Raw genomic sequence first — 21,886 nt, forward strand, 5'->3', positions numbered from 1 at the left:
TTTTGGTCCATTTCCATTAGCTGAGAACACACACACACATGGGAAGTGAGATTTCGTTATATTTCTCCTGCACCTGAAAATTCACACCCTCTGTTCACCATCACATCACCGTCAGATTAACAAGATTTGAGAAAGGAAGATTGTGTTTGAGCTGATGGTTTATCGTAGTATCGTTCACATTTTTCTGAAAGTATAAGTCTCAAACTGGTAACTAATAATAGACAGGCAGGTTGAAAGCCTCCGGCCATAGTAACAAGGGTAGAGAAGGAAAAGACAAAAACAACAAAGGAGCTGGATTCAAAAATCTCTTCAGACCAACAGCCAGAGAGGATTTTTCTTCTCTGTGAAGGAAGCACTAAAGAGCAAACACCCAGAGTGTCTGTCTGACTCTTCTGCAACTCACTGCACACAAGGAGTCAAGGATTCAGGATTCAACAGTTTGTCACAAACACAAGTAATATTCGTGGTGAAATGCAGTAAAACATGATCCAAAGGTTGTGCTAGAAGACTTGTGTGAATGATAAGGATTGTAAAAAGGATAAAGCTTATGAATGTATAAGAAAAGGAAACTGTACATCACAAGCACAATGTGTCCAGGCAGAGCGAAGGATGCACACAGTCGACAGAGTTCAGCATTTTGGGGGGGGGGGCTTTGTCTTAATCTCTCTGTTCTGGGCTGGTGGTTATGGAGGCGTTTGCCTGAGTGCAGTAGCTGGACGTCTGTTGTTGGGGTGGTGAGGATGCTTCCTAATATTACAAGCTCTGGTTCTACACCGTGTGGTGTGTCGAGCTGATGGTCTGCTGAGCGCACCACTCTCTTTAGGTCTCTGATGTAGCAGAGCAGTTCCCAGACCAGGTGCTGATGCCTCCTGCTAGGAGGCTTTCCACAACTCCCCAGTAGAAGTTCTTCAGACACACACAGCAGTGTTTTCTCCTAATTACAGTACATTCTTGTCAGGATGGAAAAACACCATTAACGAGAGTTAGCAGCTCTATAAAGCAAGATGACATCCTGATCTCTCTCTCACACACACATTAAATTATCACCAAAAGTTAACAGCCTCACAGGCAAACTCATAAAGCAAATACACCCAATAATAACCTTGCGCAAAATTAATATGAAAACAAAAATTATATTGTATTTTCTTTACAGATGGGTTGAACTCCCTCCTCCGAACAGGCTGACGTGTGTCAAAGACTGTTAACAACACACCTGTGTTTCTCTGGTTTTGTTAATAGAGTAAATATTACAGCTCCTAAAACAAGAAGGGGCAAATAATGAGAGCAAGCAAGCAGAATCCGTTTAGGTCGCGTAAATATCCTGGTGAAATTGCAAACTAAACATTACAGCTTTGTGTGTGTGTATCTGTTGGGTGTTTACAATTTAGTGAAAAACATGCAATAATACACACACATACTATACACTTGTGGAAGTAGCACACACAGCTGCCACCTCAATTAAAACTGAATTTTCATGGCGTTTCCATGGCTTTCTACAGAAGAGCATTGTAATCTCACCCAAAACAGGCTGTCAGCTGTCATCCGGCTCTTTAGGGCAACACAGTGTGTGACTACAGTCTGTTGAAACTGTGTACAACAAGCATTCACCCATGGTGGTACCATCACCAAGCTCCAGGGTCATCCTCACATCCTATAGTGTGGGAGGTCCCCTGTGCAACAGCCATTTTTTAATGTAATGTTTAAGTTTATGTCTCTGTGACTGGTTAACTGCATATGTTGGTTATGCTTTGAAAGAGGCCAGTTGTTTTTCTGCCACCTGAGGAAAACTGAAGTCACATGTGCAGACCACCACATCGTCTTCCCTGGTGGTACTGAGCGTAAGACAATAACATAAACCACGTCTGACTCACGACTCCTTCACCCATGATTCACCTCTAAACATTTATCTGTCTGCATTTGAGAGGCCCCTATTCAGAAAAACAATCAGATCCGTAAGGGCAGTGTCGATTTTTCAGGACGAGATGTCAAAGCTTTGAAAAAAGGACCTGATTGTTACCACTAGAGGTGGTGCAGACTGCGTTGGCTCATTTACTCGGAGAACAGTATGAGAACAGGCGGTGTAGTGTCTGCGGAGACACATCTGGATGGCAGTTTCACTGTGGTCTGTCATATTAGAAACACTGTGTGCCCCAATATATACATACAAATTACATTCTGTGTGTGTTCGTGCACTGACCTTATGTGTCCTGTAAGGAAGAAAGAGGAGAAAAATCTCTTAAGTCAGGAGATTTGGATCTTGACCTACACAGTTGGTGGCTGAAATTATAGAAATAACTTCACATAGCTTCATAAAGCAGACCAGTTGATTCCCATTAAAGATGCTACATTCTTTACATCTTTAGTGGGAAGTGGAGGCTTTGCCACTTAAGATTGCGGTTCTCCTGACCGCCGTCCCCGTCTACACTGTAATTTCAGAAAACAAATATATTCACATGAAAGTTGGCGTCAGTATAGCGGCACTACATGCTAGAATTGCAGAGTATTAAATTGTATTTTGTGTAATTCTTTCCATAATTTAGTTCAAATCTGCAAACATAAGACTATGAGGAAAATGAGTTGTGCATAAGACATCAAGGAAGGTGAGCAGTATGTCTGCTTCCCTTTTAGCTCCTAAAGCAACTAAATGCTCATTTACATTTATGAGAAATATTGGAAAAACTATGTCAGTATACACATGCCCATTGTACAGGTAAAGTGTTAGCATTGAGCCAAGCTGTCAGTTTATGCTGAAGTGGATTTTTGTCTATTTGCTGCACTGAAAAGGCGGAGCTGCTATTCTGTAAGATTTAGATATGATGCCTGCTTCCCATAACAGAAGTCAGCTCACCAGTTGCTGCTGTGGTGTCGCCCATTGTTTCCTTCTCTCTTAGAATAAACCAAAATGTTTCACAGAAAGAACAAAGCCAGAGATACTGGCACAAACCGAGTGCATGCCTCTCTAACAAAGCAGCAGCACCTGCACCTGATTACACTAACTAAGTCTATTAATTATGTCAAAATACAGCTGCTCCACTTGGTCGGAGGTGTAAATACAAATAATCACAAATGCATGCAAAGAACGCAAAATGGCTTAAGTCTGTAACAGGCAGCTTCATCAGGAGGTTGTACAGCTGCATTATCTCAAGTGAAACTTGAACACTTCCATTGGTGAAATGAGCAGCGTCGCCCTGGTACAATAAACATCTGCACGCTGCTAAAATGATCCCCTTCACTCTGGAGAAAGGAACTCAAAAATAACCTTTTTCTTGAATTTTCTGACAAGTTGTTCGTTCTCGGCCTTGGTGCTGGAACAGTGGTGTTTATTAGCGGTTTCACGCTCTCCTTCCTCCAGCTTGTAAGACACTGTGGGCCACCTCCAGGGGGCTTAATATTAGCGTTCAGCTCCATGTAGCGTGTACACATTAGGGGAAGAGCACAAAGACCTACAGAGTGATGATGCTGGCACACTCTTCATCCAGCTGAACCTGCATCTGGCTGAGCAGGTTAGGTCAGAGCGTGTTTAGAGCTCATGTCAAATGGCTCTTGTATGTGTTTTTAATACTTTCTGGAAGACAAGTGAGGGGAATAAGTCATATCTATGGCTTTGGCCTATAGTGTTAGCAGCCTTGTTGTTTTTTAAATTCAGTCTCGACCAGTTCCTGAGTGAAATATCCGGTTCCTTAGCTGTCATCTGCTCCAGTACGTAGCGTTTTATTTGCTAGTTGCTAATTATGTCTGTCTGCTGTCTGGTGCTGGGCAGATGTGCTTAAATTAGCGGCCTGTCAACACCGAAAACGATGTTAAGAACAACAAAAGTGAAGCAAAACAGTAAAATTGTGAGCCGGAAAATCGAAACAATGAGCTGAAAGATGCTATAAAACTCCGTGATCTGTGTGTTTTTAAACTGGCTTCCACTAACAGCCAACTTTAATGCACGGGCACCAGCAGCCAGTCAGCGACAATGTGCATTTCCACCGACTTGAAAATTAAAAAATAGCTCATATAAAACTTGTCAGAGGAACTTAAGTGTCTGGCTTTCTTGCCGTGTCAGACTGTAAGTAAACATCCACACTGCAGACAAAAGACACTGAACTCTCTTTCCACCCGCTCCAACCTGCTGATGTGGTGGACAGTGTATGGAAGTTTCCACTGTACAGTAACGTCGGCCTTCACATCTCTCCAAATCTGCTGCTTTCTCAGTCTGGGGCAATATAGTTGCTGGATTCTGACTCTGCAGGTCAGAAAGTCTCCAGAGATACTTTACATTATATATATTTTCCGTACAGTACGACATTGCAGTAACAAGAATTAGACAGCAGCATCCTTCTGGTCATTTAAAGCCATGGTTTAAGTGCAATGCATTAAAATATTTGTATGTTTCTCAGCCTGGTTTGTATTCTCAAAACTAAAAACACTCTGAAATTGTCTGCATGGAGAGCAGAAAAAAAGATCTCCGTCCAGAGACGGTATAAAGTCAATATATAGCTTCGATGTGAGCTGCTCTGAGGTGAACGCAGGCCTATGGTAGCTCAGCGCCCAGAAAACAGACAGCCGCATAGATTTACAAGGGAACGACGGGACAGACTGTTACAACTGGCACAGGCTGTTTTCACCTCTGTCCAACATCACACACACTTACTGCATCGCACACAATCCGCAGTTGTCTTTCTCTTGGCAGGAAGTATGCGCAGACAGGGGTGTGTGGGTGTTCAGGGGTGTTGTGGAGGCTGAGCTCAGTTTACACACCATTTTTATTTGCAAAACACAGTTTATCCATACTTAAACCCCTTCTGCTGTATATTAATAAACTGAATGAGTGATTATAAGATGGTCAAACAGTGAGGAAAATAGCGTGTGATACTTTCGGAGACTATAGAATCTACATTTGTGTTTGCTTTATGGTGCTGGAAGTCTTAGTTGACCTTTTTGTGTTATTTACGCATCATTCTGTGCATGTCTGCCCCGTGCACTTTGCTCTGTTGAGTCTACAGTGTTTCCTCCGGCTGCCGTGCATCTATAAACTCCACAACCACTGATGGAAATGCTGTACTTTAAAAGTACTGTGCTGTACTTCAGGCAGAAAACCTGTTGAATCGGGTCATTCTGGATGTGGCGGTCCATCATCCCGGCAGCAACAAAGCCGCTGTGGTGAATACTGGAGACAGTCAGCTCAGGAGGAAGCTGTCAGCCCTGCTAACGTTATGAGGATGGATGCTATAAAAACGAAGGAAAACTGCCGTCAGTCTGAATTTAACTATAAGTGAAAGGCAAACCAAGAAAGGGCAAACTCACTGCTAAAATGAAATATGACAATAACAACAAGTGTGTATGCTGGCAGCTCTGTGAGGCTGCACTTGCACGGCGGTGCTTTGAGCTAAACATGCTAACATGGTAGCAATGACTGCTAACTTGCTGATGTTTAGTAAGTGTAATGTTTGCCATGTTCACCATCTCGGTGTATCATGTGTTAGCATGCTAACATGTGATTCACTTCATCAAGGGCAGCTGGGGCCGAAGCTGTCAGTAGTTTTGCAGATGTTTGATCATAAACCGGCGAACTTTGACCTGATGGTGCTTTAAGATTCATCACCTGGAGAGCATGAATGAGTGCCCCAAATTTTAGGGCAATTTTAGTTATTTGCTTGAAGCATGTCTGCCAAATGAATAAACAATGGAGATATATCACTTAAAAACAAAAATGTCAACCTCATGGTGGAGTAAAAGTCAGCAGATCACCAAATTCATCAGGATTCATCCTCTGGGACCATGAATATCTGTACAAATGCTTGTTTTCCAAAACAACGGAAACAGTCTTATTAGCCTGTTTGTCGGTTGGAGGGCCTGGAGGTTTTCATCTCCAGCAGCACACCTGCACAACATGCAAATGTTGGACGTGTCTGTGCACGGAGTCTTCAAACTGAGAGGGTGTTTAACCTCTGCCCACAAAAACACTAGTGCTAGACGTTCAGACTGGCTGCTTGCATGACTGGCTGACATCACTGCTGGCTCTGGCTGCTGTTTGCACTGCAGCCTGAAGCTGCCCAGACAGAGACGACAAAGTCATTACTAATAGTGCGCAAATCAAGAATTAACACTGAACAGATGGGAGAATACTGCACAAAAGTACCTCATTCAAGCTTTGCAGACAATGCCTTTTTGTGAATACTTAGAAAAGAATATGAAAACCTTTTTTGTCTAAACCATAAATGCAGCATGTACTATCATATTATATTATTTTACATTTTAAAGTTGTAAAATGGACTTTGCTCTTTCAAATTATAGAAGCTCTGTGCAGGTAACGCAGCTAAAATCCAAATGCACGGCACAACCTTTATTCTAAAGGTTACACAGAGTCACTTCAGCAGTGCAAACTAGTAAAGTCTGACCAAGAGGAAGGAAACCTACTGCAGAAGTGAGCTGGTGTAACTCAACAAAGGGCGGAAGTCTACAGGAGTGTTTACAGACAGAGAGCAACACTGATGGCAACACTACCCCACCTGGTGGACAGTCTGTCTTAAGGTAAAAGAAATGGACGTTTTCTTTTATTTATAATATATGTATATAACTATACAGTCGCTCTTGCATGTTATTTTTTAACATAAGGTCACAATTCTGAATTCTGATTACCAAAGACATCGAGCCAACGCTGTCAACCAAACTAACTGTGAAGTAATTAAAAGACTGGAATTAGCTGAAACAACAAACATCAGTCATGATGGGACTTGGCCCATAAAGCACCTCAACCTTGTGAAATTTCATGTTTTCTACACATGCTTTGCAAGCTTTTCCTGTTCACTGGATGGGCAAATGAAAGCCCACGTCCCTGAAACGATGGAATTTGTGTTGTTTATTCACATCTAGGAATAGAAATGTGCACATAATTCAGTCATTATGAGTCGGGGCAGCAGTATAACAGGCTGCTGTAAGAAAACAATATGATCTGCTCAATGCTGTGTTATTTTACTCAATATATTTGCATGTATTATGTTAGAATGAAATACCTTCATCTTCGGTGAAACTTTTCCTGTTAAAACAACACATTTCTGTGGAAATTTGACTGATGTTAATATATGTGTAAACAGGCAAAGCTTCAAGAGAGCCAAGAGGCCTTAATAGTGTTATTTACAATTAAAAATACGACTTTTATGTAACTAAATCTTGACAGGATATGTAAATCCAGCAGGATTTAACCTGAGAAGTAATAATATTTGCCTCAGTGGCTTAAAGATTTCACTACAGGAGGTCAGTGCTGATCTAATCTCAGTGCAATATCAAAAAGGATTTACAAAATTATTCTGCACCTGTGACACACAGCCGAGCCACAGGTGCTTTCAGGGAACAACTGTAAGGACTGACTGGCTGTTAAGACTGAAACCAAAAATGAAAGCTAACACAGCGACTGTCAAAAACCTGATGCCTTCTCAAATAATATGAGCCATTAATGAGGATTAATCAGCCCTCTGCCCTTATTTCAGTCTCTGAAGTCTAGTCTGCATGTCCTCAGACGCACCTACAGCCCCCCCCCCCCCCCCCCCCCCCCCAGCCTCTCTGTCACATATCAGCCCGCCTTGCCCGAATATAAACTACGTTTCTTGGCTCAGCAACAGATTGAAATGGGGAGGAGCCTGACACAGTGAGTTCAGGTCAGGACAGACTGAAGGACAAACAAGCAGGAAGAAGAAGGGAATTAAATGAGCAAGAGGTTCGCCAGAAATATAAGAGAGTAACAATCAAGTATTTTGAAGAGTGTCTGCCTGAAGAACAGTAAGTTTTTACCTGATTTTCTTCTATTTTACTTACTGTAGGGTTACCACCACTCTTGATACACAGCAACACTTGTAGGCCCAGCCTCAACTGCATGTTGTTTTGGTATATTAGTTGTTTGCAGGGGAGCATATCCTCTGCAAACTACTTTATTTATGGGAAGTATATGTGTTTAAATGGCTCCTCTTTGGGTTTTTTGTCATTATTCCAACATTTCTCTGTTGTGTTTTGATCCAGTGTAAAGCTTGTGAAGGCTTTCTTGATATTGAAATAAATATAATAAACTTCAGTCATTCTATTTTTTTTTAGGTTTTTTTTGGTGCATAAAACAAAAATATGCTGCAAACGTTTGTCGGTCTTTTCTCCCTCTCCACCTCTGCAGATGTCTCTGTCTTCAGCTGCCTTGGCCGCTCGTCGAGTGTTTGCTGCTGCGTCACATTCAAGCCATGAGGGAGGAGGTCAGTGTGTCTTTACTGTAACTCTCAACCAAATACAACAAAAATGCATCAAAGCCTCCACATTCAGAGCTTCTGCCTACCGCTGCACCTCTGAGTCACGTATAGTTGGAGCTTTGTGTTGAACATTAACCAAAGACATCTGATATAATCCCTCCAACCTCCCCATAACCCTACCGAGAGCTTCATTCATGTACTTTCACTGGTTGTTTTTACAGCGAGGACCTGGAAGATCCTGACCATTGTGTTGGCTTTTCCTGGTGTTACTGTCTGCATGGCAAACGCCTACATAAAGATGCAGGCGCACAACCACGAGCAGCCAGAATTTGTGCCATATTCTCACCTGCGTATCCGCACCAAGGTGAGTCTCACAGTGCCTGCACTCCCACCCTTTCAGCAGGATTCAGAAACCATAAAGATAAAGAAATGACATCAGACGAACATTAATGTTTTTCCCCCGTGTTGACTTTACTTTTATATTAATATGTCTCCTTCCAGAAATTTCCCTGGGGCGACGGAAACCACACTCTGTTCCACAACCCTCATACGAATGCTCTACCCGATGGCTTTGAGAGCTCCCATCACTGAGAGGATCACTCTCATTCCTCAGCTGTGCTTGCAGTCAGCAGTGTACTTGGCTTAATTACACTGACCGAGGGGCCAAGCCAGGCTGCCATCAAGCGGTGCGCCCAGACAGGAATAAAACCACTTTGTGCTGTATTATAACGAGTGTCGCTTCTTTTGTTCAATTCAGAGTAGTTCTCATTTTAATCAACCAAGGGTCAAAGATGAAGGCGCTGCTATCTCTTATGGTGTCTCTTTATATGCAACTACCAAGAGTCGCCAAAGCTGGAAATGTTCAAATCCTGCACATGAAGTCTTTCAAAGACTAAAAAAAGGAAGTATTCTATACTGTTATTGTCAAACAAATCCCTTGAAAGACCAAAACCAACAATGAACTGATCTATTAACAAATTTCATCTGAGCAGCCAAATGATGTCCAAAAAGACATAAATAAGCCACACTGTTAATTTTGTCTCAATCCCACATTATCAACCGGCTACACCAAATACTCACTAGAGCACCAAGCATGTATTAATCCGCCACTGAAAATAGTCCCCAACAAATGCAGTATTTACTCCAGCTTGAATAATGTTTCCTAAAAACTATAACAACAAGCTGTAATACTTTGGCCTTTTTTAAGAAAAACATTATGTATATATAGCTAAGATCTATTTTTATAGATTTCTGCCTTCTAATAGAAATCAATGGGCTTTGGACTGAGAGACACACAAGACAGGGAAATCGGAAAGTAGAGACGGAGTAACACATTGTTGGTTTTTGTCTTTCATGTACTGTAATTGGTTGACAATAAGAAAAGCATAGCACACTGCAGAATTACTGTGGCCATTCTGTACACCCACTCTCCACGCAAGAAACCACAAGCAAAGGGATGTTCCAACAATATATTCAGTGGCATAAATTAATATGGGACAGCTGGAATCTATACACTGTATATATGCTAATCCATATCATCTCTATGTACAAAATAAACAATCTGGCGCCCAGACCAACCCTTATAATTCCAGTAGCTCCAGCTAAATGATATCTAGCAAATGCATTGTGGACAGTTGTTTAGACTTTCTTTTAAACCAAATTCAAAAAAAAAAAAATCCAACAACAGTAAATTATAACACAATTACATAATTACATCATGCTGGGACAGGCTACAGTTAAATCAGATTCCATCAAAACTAAATAGAAATTTCTGCTTCCAGTTTACGAAAATAAATCAACAGTCAGTTCTGTTAGTGCTGAACAAATTCATACAGCATGATTTTCAGGTAATCGTGTGGTTTGAACCTGCACTTTCCAGACATTTGATAAAATTAACACAATTTCTAGAAGCTATCAACAAGCTCCAAAGTTGACTCTCACTAAAATCTGTGCCCTCTGGATTCATGCCACCAATATTTCCACCTTAATATTTCCCTCCTTGCTCAGCTCAGAGCTACTGTGGCCAAACTTAGTAGATCCTGTTTCAGAGTCTCTGCACAGTCGGCCTCTCTGGTAAGTCTGCGAAGGCAATCCCCAGCGATGGAGGAGGACAAGAAGGGCCGAGGACAGTCCTGGCACCCCAGCAGCAAAGACAGACAGGCCCGACCCAGTGCTGGGTAGCTGTACCGCTGGGAAAACCAGTACACCTGGGGGAGGAGAGCGGCCAGGGCCCCACCTCCTGCAGGGGCCTCTGAGGAAGAAAGGGAGTCCTGAGCTGCTGATTTCAGAAGCTGTGCTGAACTTTTCATCAAGTTCTTTGGTCTTAACCTCAAATCTTCCTGGTCAAGTGATTTGTCCACCACTGATGCACAGCTTGATTTGGAAACTGGAGTGGCACTTTTGATTGTCTTAAGGTCTGAAGTTGTGAGTCCTCTGCTGGTCTTTTGAACTGTTCCAGCAAAAGAGGTTTTATTAATGCCCGTCTGGTGTAAGAAACTGTTTGGTTTCTTCGTCTGTCCTGGTAAAGTTTCCGTTTGCACCTCTAAAACAGTCAATTCTAACTCAGATGTCCGATTAGCCAGGTTCTCCTCAGCAGACTCCAGGCCTTCTCGGTCCGTTTCAGATGCAGCCTTCGCGGCGTTCTCCTCTGTGGGAGCTGATGCAGCCCGATTGACAGCCTTGTTGGAGCAGGACAAGAGAAGCGCCACACAGAGATCCTCCAACTCTCGCTGCAGCTCGGTCACCAAAAACCTGCGCGCTCCAATCATCATCTCGCCTAAAGCTGTTTTCTGGAAAGCCAGGTCTTCCGTTGAGTGATCCTCCGTCTCTTTTTGGCAGAGCCCCAGGCCTTCGAGGACCAGTGTGTCCAGAATCTGACACTGTCCTGTCCTCTCTCCTTCATCCCTTTCCCCCGTCGTTTCTGTGTCCTTGCTGAGGCGACATCCATGCAGATAATGCAGCACAGGTAGCAGCATACCTGTGCTGACATCTTTAATGCGGATGGCTTCTTCTGCATTACCCTGAGCTTCTCCAAACCCGCCCCTCAACAGAGCCAAAAAGTATTCAGAGCCGACCCCGTGTGTCCCCTCCACCCCGGCCACGGCCTCCCTGTTGGCTGGGATCTGAGTCCCGTCATCCAGCAGCAAGAGGAGGTCAAAGTTTGAGACTGCATAAGGACAGATGTCAGCCATGCGAGGCTTTTTCGAGGGAGGAGGTGAAACTTTGTCACTTTTACTGAGTGACGATGTTGCAGCTGGATTGAGATGTTTTCTGTCAAGCGCCATTCTGATGCCACCTGTCAGGGTGGACAGGCATCCAATCAGGAGAGAGAAGTACAGCGAGTGGAGCTGAGAACTCAGGCCTGAATGCGGTGAATTAAAGCAGTCAGAAAGCAACTTCCCACATTCCGCAGGGTGGTCTTCATCCACATCATCGTCATCGCAAACGAGAGGCTGTAGAGCCAGAAGAAGTCCACCGCTGTCCAGAAGAAGTTTCTTCAACAGGGACTTGTTGCTGTTGGAGAACAAAACAGTCTGTGAAGCTCATACGTCGTCACTTACAGTCACAATTCTGATATTTGTAATGGAGTACATGGCAAATACAAAAGGTTTCACTAAATTGTACGTAAAGAACTCTGGAAGTTTTCACACAACATACAGATTATCATGATTAATGAGCTCGGACTCAGACAGATCTACTACTCACCTGCTGATTAATGGCAGCGACAGAGCACAGTTCATCTTGTCAGACTCAGAGCCCGACAGCATGACATGGGCGAGAACCCCAGAACCAAATCCAGACTCACACTGGACACGCAGATTATTAAGAAGAGCAAGACCTGCAGAGACAGTCAGTCACAATTATAAACTGCTTTTGTATGAAATTAAAAATGACCCAAACGCTTGCTTACTTGAGTATAACTCATGGCAGATGTACAGATACCCAATACTGACCTTAATATTAGCGCGCATTAGCCAGATGTGACTAATCCACATTAATTATATTAGATTTTATGTTAGTCTTATTATGAAAGGCAGCATCTTCGCTCTCAGTTACATTCAATCAGTCATAGGAGACTACTGACTCTGCTTTAGTACCACAGGTATCCCTGGCCTCATGTTGCCTTACATTTAAAAAACAAAAATACTAGATACAATTAACAATACAAGATTAATAAAATGAGAATGTAACTTTTTTTAGGGCATCAAGCAACTATAATATTCATATATTCTACAAGGTTTATGGGTCAAATAATGCTTCTTAGCCATTCTAAAGTTTCTGTGTTGCAGATCACTGATCACGCTGAGATCTTTATCTTACCAAGTTGTTTAACTTTGGCTTTCACTCGGTCCGTCTGCCTCTTCTCTCCCTCCAATCCTCCACCTTTCTGGCAGAGATGGTGACGAATCAGGGCAACGGAGCCGGTTCGGACCAGCGCCTGCAAACAGTTTGGGTTGCAGCTCAGACGGCAAAGCATACGTAGGCACCTGCTGCTGGGGTCCTGGTGCTGGGTGAGGTAGTAGAGCAAGCCAGACATGACTCCTGAGGTGACCAGAGCAGCACTTGGGTCGGTGGCGTGGGAGAAGCGTGACAGCAGCAGCAGGATGGGCGACTCGGGCGTCCAGGGTTCAGGGTGGTAGGGGTGGTGGTAAGCCATCGGGCGGGGCGCAGAGGGAGGGGTGTCAAGAGTGACTTTAGTCAAACAAGCTGCTGGGTGAGCACGCTGCCTCCTTCTGTGAGGGGATGAGAACTTTGACGGGGAGACTGGTGTTTGGGTTGTTTTAGTGGGAGAGGAGACGATGGAGAAACTGGGCTGGGTTTGGGGTGTGAGTCCACTGGAAGGCTGAGGACTAGAGGGAGGCGGATCAGTGATTCTACATGAGGATGACAATGGAGGCTGGGCTGAAGAGGACAGAGGGGAAGGCTGAGCTGCTTTTTTAGAGGTAGAAGAAGAAGTAGGGTTGGATGGAGAAGGGTTTTTAAGATAAGAAAGGGAATCAGGGTTTGGGGAGGGGGTTTGAGGGGATGAAGACGGTGGAATCTGAAGACTCCCCCATTCCCCTTCAACACCAGAGGAATCCAGCAGATCCCCCTCTGAAGAGATCAATCCCTCAGACACCAACCAGGACCTGAATAGAAAACAATAAACAACACAATATAAGAGAATCCTGTAATAATACTAAAGTGAAATAGACAAACCTGTGATCTTCTTTTTCCATACCTGAGACTTAAAAAGCTTGATGAACATAGACCTTGCTCCTTTCCAGCTTCCTCCTTCTTGCAGCCCTCAGGAGGAGGAAAGTCAAAAGAGTCAAAGCATGATGATGGCAGGAGCTCAGCGGGAGACATGCTGGAGGAGAGGCTCACATCCATTTTCTCCGCAGACTGTTCCTCACCTCTGGTGAGTTCGACCAGTCGTGCAACAAGCAGAGGGACCAGCCCCAACTCTTGCAACTGCTCCATTGCAGATTCATCAAAAACAAAGTCAACACAGGCCAGGATTGCTAGTCGGGAAAGAGGATGACTCTGATGGGCAGCCAAAAAGCCAATCAGCACCTCCAATCCGCCACTCTCCTTCACCTTGGCCCGGTTGACCGCCTCCTTGCAGCACAAGCACAAGGCTTTGAGGAAGACTCCAGACTTCAGTGGGTCCCTCTTGACCTCATCAGTGAACTTCTGAATCACTCCCAGTGACCCCACCAGAGGGCGCAGGCAGCCTTGGGAGCACATGTTGGCCAGGGTTTTCAGTGCCAGCTCCTCAAAAGGTTTCCCAGACTCCCCCGACGCCATGACACCGAGCTGAGCGAGGACTCCAGAACGGGACGCCTCTCTGGCGCATTCAACACTGCAGCTCCGGGTCAGCTCGTGGAGGGTCCTGAGCGCCGCCCGCCTCAGCCCCTGGGGATATTCTGGAGCGATGAGAGGGGCGAGAGCAGATAAGGTGCCTTGGGTGAGCAGGGACAGGCGGTTAGAGGGTGTATCTGAGAGGTAGAGGAGAGCCCGAGCAGCCGACTGAGCGCACTCCAGTTTAGGACAGGTGTCTTTGGGTGGAGCAGCGGTGGGGGAGGAAGGGCCAGAAGAAAGAGACACACAAAGGAGGAGAAGCGGGACACCACCTGTAAAAAACACAAAAAAGAATGGTTTTTAATCTAAATAATAATAAAAAATAATAATAAACATTTCACAGATTATATTAACAGTTTCTGGAATCATATTCACGAACATGTTTCTCTGAATTCTGTAATGTGCAAATACATTTTCTATTTTAGGCAAATGCAACAAAACATTTAGACCTCTTGGCATGTTTCTGTTCATGTGTTCCTTCTGTCCACTGATAATGAATGGTAATAATGAATAGCTGAATGTAGGGCTGCAACCAACAATTATTTTCATTATCAATTGATATGATGATTATTTTCTTGACTTACTGTTTGGTCCATAAAACAAAGATACATAATAATTAAAACCAATTCTGAAAAAAAGTAATCTCATTAGTCTACTGCTGCTGCACATACTGTATGCACTTACAAATATCAAACCGCAGATAATAGTAGACCTGTCCATTAGTCCTCATGTGATTATTCTTTCAAACAGGTGATTAACATTATAGAAATTATTATGCTGTCACTGCAAAACTACACTGTAACTTCCCCTCAAGTAGCATTCAAGCTGCATCCAATTTCAAATGCTGAAAACTGTGAGCTAAAGCTGATGCAGGGGGACCCAGTGACATTTCAGGCTTACCGGCAGAGTGGATGAGTGCAGAGCTCTCTTGATCCATGGCCAAGTTTCCCAAAGCCCTGGCTGCTCGGTTCTGGACTGTCTCCAGGGCCACATTTCTCTTCAGGATCTCCACTAAGACAGTCAAGATTTTTTTTTTTATTTAAGATTAAATGCCATTAAGTAATACCAATGTTTCACAACGGATTTGTATTACAGCAAAACCCAACTTTAAAAAGTCATCAATATAAGGTTCAATTCTCATAAAAAAATGTAAATCACCACTTACCTACAATCTTTATTCCATCAAGCTTGCGGACCTACAGTGAAGGACATTTAAAACGTGAGCAGGTTTAATGGGTGGTTTAATACAAAGAACAGTCAATGCCTTCCCTATTATAACTTTTATCTCACCTCAATACGCGTCTCCAGCTCAGTGCAGCAGTTTGCAAGAATGCTAAGAGCCAGATCCAGGGTTTTCCTGGGGCAGTCTGGGTGTTTGAGCAGGTCCAGCAGGGGCCGGAGCCCACCTTGTGCTCTAAATCTGGCAATGCCAGCCTTGTCACCCTTGATGTGCTGCGTCCGGATAGCATACAGGGCTCGCCACTGAGAAACTCTGGATCTCTTGTCCATTTCTCTGCTACTGCCTGAGTCAGCCTTGCCATGTCCATGATGTTCAGCCCCTGATCCGGGTTTGGAGAGGTGAGCCAGGCACCACGTCAAAGATGACTCTGGTGATGATGGATGCCCTTCTCTGGAGGGTGCTCGAGACTGTTTCCAGTCACCTTGCACAGGTGATGCAGCCATTGCACCTCTGTGTGACAGGCTACGGGTTCAATTATCTTAATCTTCCTCCTCTCAGTGTAGACAGATATAAACACTGCGGAACATCACTGGACGCTTCCAGTGAAATACTAAGAAGTTAAATAGCATGTCCTTTCACTTTAAAGGGTTAGCTTGTTTACTTAACTGGTGAATATGTGCTCTTCATGTTGTTTTTCAAAGTTTCCGCAAAAAATAACAACCTGGCTTGGTCAGAAAACTACAGATACCATGAAATAGGAAAGTTGTACCACCTGACGCCGCACTCGCTGACGGGAGATGGAGTTCCAACAGCTTCGGTCCACTCCCTAAAAACAGGCCTACATCGTAAGAAGGCTGAACAAACGTTATTCTGCGTAATGTACGTGTATTTGCTCAATGTAGCATATTTTTACACAACAAATGACTAATTAAAGCTCTATTTGAACAATGTTTTTTTTACCACTGGCCGAATAATTTTTGTAAAACAAAATGCAATCGCCTGTGTTAGCCGCTAACGCCATCTTTAGCCAAACAACAAAACAGGGGCGGTTGAGGGAGGGAGCAGGGAGTGAAGAGGTGGGTCGCTATGATATATACTGGGACTTGTAGTTCAAACTGCGCTGCCTTTCAGAGCACCTAGTGAATTTCCTCCGTTTAAAAAACTACATTCCCCGTCACAGTGAAAAATGGTAGCTTGCGTTTAGTAATTTACAGCGTTTAGGGATTGTAGTTCAATTGATATACCAGTAAACGCAACATCCCGTTTAGACCAACCAAAACGGACTACACTTCCCGCGCTGCTAAGTAACGTTGTTATACTCATCGTTTTACTCGATGCGAGAAAATGCATCGGTGGCTCTGAGAGGTTGTTAAATTCCACGATAAATAGTGCGCTATTTAAACAAAAAAACAACTTTTACTGCAATGGTAGTGGTTTAACAGCATGGAGGTAATCGAGACAATTGTGATACAGAGTACTGAAGTGGAAGGAAAGGAAACGGTCGTGTCCAGTGTGGACACCGATAAAACCAAAGCAGGTTAGTACACAGTCTTAAGTTAAACGGGTCTCGTCCAGTCATCGCATGAAGCGAAGAGGGCCTGATGAGTGCACAGTCACTGCTGACTGTAATGGCTTTAGCCATAAACCTCGAATCATACAACGTTAGTTGTATTAATGAGATTTATATGTCATCCGTTATCTTTTAGCCTCAAAGGGTGTTTCATTAAGACAAGCTGTGTCAAATAAAATTGCTAAACTTTAAAAACAGGTAAGAGGTTCAGTGCAAGGTCATATTATTCATGATGATATATTAGTAATATCAACCAAAGACACCTGTGTTTTCCTCTGTAGAATTTATATGGACACTGCAGGCGACATGGCACCTCGTCAACACTCGGCTTGAGATGGATCAGGCCTTTGACCAACCAGTGTGCAAGAAAAAGAAACTCTGGGAGATGGTGGCAGAGAAAGTGAACGCCAAGCTGAGGGAATCGGAGGTCACCGATGTCACCGTGAAGGCATACGAGTGTGACCTCAAGTGGAGAAACATGCTGGCCACATACAGGAAAAATAGTGAGAGGGCCAAGAGGCTCGGCGTGGCCAGCGTCCACTGGGAGTTCTTCAAGGCCATGCACGAGGTCCTGGGTAAGAGCAGGGAGGAGATCGAAGCCCAGCGAAGGGCCAAGCTCAGTGGGACGAGGGTGGGAAAGGCCATAGCCAGCAAGAGGTTTACCCCGATCCTCCCTACACCTCCTGCAACAGCTGCTCCCTGCTCTGCCCGGCCTCCGCAGGATGTCCTGCAGCTGTACATGGAGCTGCAAGAGAGGAAGATGAACATGTGGGCCCAGCAGAAAGCCCTGGAGGAGAGGAAGATAGAGGCCATTAACAACCTGGCTCAGGCAATCTCCAGCCTGGCTCAGAAAAACAGCACACTGACGTCAAAAGATGGACATTAGGCCTGAGGAGACAGGAAGTCGATCTGAACTTCCATGTGTTGTTTGCTCTTACCAAAAACTTTTATGATGCTGCACGAGGAAAACTGTTGAAGTTGGAGTTTTTTATATACGTTTTTTAGATTGGTCATTTTGGCACATTTTTACTGTTAAAAAAAAAGGAGACACAGACAGGTGAATTATGGTTGGCTGTTGTTGGAGAGTAAAACCAACCAAACCAAACAAAATTACTCATAAATAAGATTAATACAGGCATCCTACCACCACTGCACCTATCATGATATCAAATGCCAACAGCCTATGCAACTGTGTTACATGGGCCCTAAATATGAGACAATGATAAACAGGCTAACATGATTATGATCATTTGTGAGGAGAAGTCATAGTTAGACTTAAACTTGACATTTTCAGTGAAAACAGTACATATATGTATACTGATAAATACTATTCTTAAGGAGTATCTACCAGTATTCAGAGACACAACAAATGCTTTTACTGTTAAGGTGGTGTCGGGCAGTTTGAACAACTTAACCAAATAATATGTTCCAATAAACATTTCTGCAATAAATACTACCTTTGTTCACCCCTATTTGCATTTTTGGCAGTGAACAGATTAGAAATTTCGCTTTTGACTGTTTTATTGTGAAAGTTTTACCGGATATATTCATATGGTATTACGTGTACCTTGGAGTCATGAAGCTTACTGCCCTCCAGTGATCACAGCGAGGCACTGCGTTTTTTTTACACCGAAGAGTTTTAATACAATCAAGATGAATATCTATAAACAACACATTATTAGTGTGGTAATTACAGATAACAGTCATTAACTGTATTTACAGACGGTTCCTTGGTCTGGAGAATAATCTGGTAATGTTCACAGGAGTGTCGAGCTAGACATCGTAGCATACTCACTTCTGGTAATTACTTTCAAAATAAATTTGAACAATTAAACATTTAATTCGCTTGATTTCATTGCACATTTATTTGCTTATTTGTACTTGGCAAATTGTCTCATGTTTCATTGGCTGTGACCTGTACATCCACTCTGATGGGGAGAGATACTAGGAATACACTGGCATGTTTATGATTAACCTTTGTGAAAGTCTAATTTCAGAATGGCGCTTAGGTCCATGTCAGAAAAAAAAAAGTTAATTAAATGTTTATCAGTCCTAAAGTCTGTTTAGGGTCATTACATTTTTAGTTTCTATATCTGAACTGCAAAACAGGGTGAAACTGTTCTGGAAACATGTAAACACTTTGGCAGATATCATCATTTGTCATCCCCATAATAGTAAACCACAGTAATACTGCTGCATTAATGTGTTTTCTGTTAGTAGTAATGAGAGTGATATGTGTGCAGTGAGACCCAAACAGCAGATATTCTGTTCAAATAAACCTTTATATTACAGAACTGCTCATTTAAATCTGTGAGCAGGTTTTCCAACAGGCCTCATCACGTCATGAGCTTCCAGACTCAAAGTTTTTAAACAACAGATCCGCGATGGCGTCACGTCTGCGTACGCCCTCATCGTCTGCCTCCCCCTCTCCCTCTTGGCTTGTGGCTTCCTCTTTCTCAACTACTCCTTGAACAACTTGTCCCATGTCCAACAGCACATTGTGCAAAGCACAGGCAGTCAGCACAACCGCCCGGGCTCGATCATAGTTTCCAATATCCAGATACCTGAGCCTTTGAAATCTGGCTCTCAGGTTGGCAACAGCTTGATCCAGGATGTGAAAATGCTCTGCCAGCGTCTTGTTGAAGAGCTCCTCTCTTGGTCCGTGACTCCCTGAGAATGGAGTTAAAATCTGAGCAGTGAGCGGATAGCCGGCTCCGGCCACGAGGCAGGAGCCAGAGGGCATCAGTTCAGGATGCTGTTTGAGTTTGTCTCTCAGGGCGCTGCCTCTGTCCACATCTGATCCTTTACTGATGCTGCAGTGTAGGAACCGGCCCTTAGGGTCACATATGAGCTGAAGGTTCAGCCAGGAGTCAGGATGGGCCTCCTTCTTCATCCTCTTCACCTCGGGCACCGTGCTCTCCACATCATGTTTGCCTATTGGCAGGCGGATAGGGATGCGCGTGTGTCCCAACACTCCCAGGACCCGAGGGACACCCTGCTTCTCCTTCTCTGGACTACAAAGTGGGAAAAGGGCCTCTACAGCCTCTGCACCTGGAGAACAGAGAGGAAACATCACTTTCAACCCCCGTTTATGCATCATCCAACAAATCTCCCACAAACAACACTGAAATCAACCCACCGACTGGCCACCTGATTAGCGTCTCCTCCAGCGTGTTGACGCGCTCGCAGAAGGAAAAGAAGATTCTGTGGATGTTTCCTTTCTCCAGGTGAAAGCGGCGGGACACAGAGCGGTAGCTGACACGCTCAGTGAGCAGCGTTAGGGACAGCAGGACAGTGTGGGACAGGGATAAACGAGCCCGCCCGGCCATTCGGGCCCTGGACTTGGAGCTTTGCAGCAGGTCTGCAATGTGCTAATATGAGGGGGGAAAGAAAGAAAATCATGCAGTCAACATCAGTCAGTCAGAAGAGTCAACAGGTATTTCAGGTGATCAGAATGTGATAGTGGAAATAGTCACAAATGATGACTCTGCTTAATTTATCATGGTTGCAACAGAATTTATTCCACAGGTCTGACAGCAGGAAAAAAGCTGCTTGCTGTTCAACAGAGCTCAAATTCATCTCAAAGACTTTGGATTCAGGTTCAGCTAGAAATCACTGAAGGCAGAAAATGTTAACATTTTATCCATGCGTATACTGGGTACCTGCAGTTCTAACCTTGGGAAGATTTTTGTAGTTTTTGTTATTATGATTTATGTATTTAAAATCTCACATTCACTTATTCTGCAGTATATGTGAAGTGACATTTGTGGCCTTGGGGTTGAGGTCTATCGCAGATGTTTTTATGTGCACTGCACATAAGTAAAATAATCTAAACTTATTAAAGAACATCAACTGTCTCATATTTGTTAGAGACAGTGATACCTTCACGGCAGCACTGTCGACAGTCTCCAGCGGATCGCGGGGCTCCGACGTCTCTTCCTCTGGGGAACTGGATGCTGTCGGTAAAACTTGGGTCTGCACATTAGCTTGACTCTGCAGTAACTGTACATACAGAGCAGCAGGAGGCTGAGTTTTGAGTTTTGCTATCAGTTCAGCCTCCAGGACCTCTTCCACCGCCTGGTCCAGCCGCTGCTCCAGCTCGCCGGCCGAGAGGGGCTGCCACTCCCGCTCCACCATGTCCAGCACAGCTCTGCCTGCCGATAAAACATACTCTCTGACGTCCATTTGCAACGCGGATGGATGGTTTATGTTCGCTTAAACTCCGATTAGCCAGGGGTCATTTTTCTTCACGGTGCAGAGCAATTATTCGAGTTATTTGTCGCTGCGCAGACAAGAGTCGCCGGTTATCGTTGTTAGCAAAATGCTAAAGCTGCTCTGCTAGCTAAAGTACGCTGCCTTCACGGGCTGTCGGAAAGTTCGCTGAATGTGTTTACGAACATCGGCACAACTTCGTCAACATTTGCAAAGTCGTATATTGTAAAAAAAAAAAAAAAAAAATGTTGATTAAAGTGTGTGGCCCTTATAAATACATAGAATGTGTCGACTGACAACAAATATTAATTTATTCAGCAACAATTGCAAACATGCTCTTCTTTAAACCTCTAACATGTGAGGATTTCTCTGGATGTCTTTGTTTCATTTGATTATGAATTTTGATGATTTTGACAAAACAAGCAATGAAAATGTCATATTGGGTTCTGAGCATTTATCACTATTTCATGACATTTTATTGAGCAAAGAAGATCTTAATCCCTCTGGGATTAATTCAATATCAATTTTTCACAGTTATTTTCATCGTGCACATATGAGCCATGAATGGAGCCTAAGAGACATGCAGCAGTTAAAGTTAAGGATTCATTGATATTGAAAACAACAAACAATTCAACAGCTTCAGTTGCAGTCCTACTTGAATTACCTTTCACACATCTTTGCACAAATTGCTCGTTTTTTTTTCCCTTACTAGCAGAACATTGTTGCCAGACACATATAAAGACCGCAGGATTGTATTACTTTTAAAAAGCTCTTACTAGAACGGCAGTCAATGCTGCTCCCCTCATCAGTCTGCCACTAACTTTTTTTACCGGCTTATGTGATCGCATATGGCAGCAACTCTTA

The 21,886-nt window shown here is 43.7% G+C and overlaps 4 protein-coding genes across 5 annotated transcripts; 2 read left to right on the forward strand and 2 right to left on the reverse strand.

Moving 5' to 3' along the window:
* Positions 1–7,618: 7,618 nt before the first annotated feature.
* LOC121621218 (cytochrome c oxidase subunit 6A, mitochondrial) lies at positions 7,619–8,939 on the forward strand. Its single transcript, XM_041957610.1, has 4 exons — positions 7,619–7,764; positions 8,147–8,222; positions 8,438–8,580; positions 8,718–8,939. Exons 2-4 carry the CDS (start codon positions 8,147–8,149, stop codon positions 8,805–8,807), a joined length of 309 nt encoding a protein of 102 aa, XP_041813544.1. The 5' UTR covers positions 7,619–7,764; the 3' UTR covers positions 8,808–8,939.
* On the reverse strand, positions 8,722–16,266 carry armc5 (armadillo repeat containing 5). Its single transcript, XM_041957609.1, has 7 exons — positions 15,351–16,266; positions 15,226–15,256; positions 14,961–15,071; positions 13,438–14,332; positions 12,537–13,345; positions 11,922–12,054; positions 8,722–11,729 (listed from the first exon to the last, which is right to left on the reverse strand). Exons 1-7 carry the CDS (start codon positions 15,741–15,743, stop codon positions 10,220–10,222), a joined length of 3,882 nt encoding a protein of 1,293 aa, XP_041813543.1. The 5' UTR covers positions 15,744–16,266; the 3' UTR covers positions 8,722–10,219.
* A 305-nt stretch (positions 16,267–16,571) lies between these two features.
* Positions 16,572–18,585, forward strand: si:dkey-66i24.7. 2 transcript variants are annotated; one of them, XM_041957267.1, is made up of 2 exons: positions 16,572–16,777; positions 17,092–18,525. In XM_041957267.1, exons 1-2 carry the CDS (start codon positions 16,684–16,686, stop codon positions 17,694–17,696), a joined length of 699 nt encoding a protein of 232 aa, XP_041813201.1. In that variant the 5' UTR covers positions 16,572–16,683; the 3' UTR covers positions 17,697–18,525. The 2 variants fall into 2 exon arrangements, with proteins under 2 accessions (XP_041813201.1, XP_041813202.1); XM_041957268.1 differs by lacking the exon at positions 16,572–16,777 and adding an exon at positions 16,884–17,008 and having other exon boundaries at positions 17,092–18,585.
* LOC121620982 lies at positions 18,322–21,124 on the reverse strand. Its single transcript, XM_041957266.1, has 3 exons — positions 20,693–21,124; positions 19,950–20,181; positions 18,322–19,861 (listed from the first exon to the last, which is right to left on the reverse strand). The coding sequence occupies exons 1-3, from the start codon at positions 20,993–20,995 to the stop codon at positions 19,152–19,154; spliced, it is 1,245 nt and encodes a 414-aa protein (XP_041813200.1). The 5' UTR covers positions 20,996–21,124; the 3' UTR covers positions 18,322–19,151.
* Between the last annotated feature and the right edge of the window lie 762 nt (positions 21,125–21,886).

The sequence above is a fragment of the Chelmon rostratus genome, chromosome 17 (assembly GCF_017976325.1).
Source record: "Chelmon rostratus isolate fCheRos1 chromosome 17, fCheRos1.pri, whole genome shotgun sequence".
Lineage (NCBI taxonomy): Eukaryota > Metazoa > Chordata > Actinopteri > Chaetodontiformes > Chaetodontidae > Chelmon > Chelmon rostratus.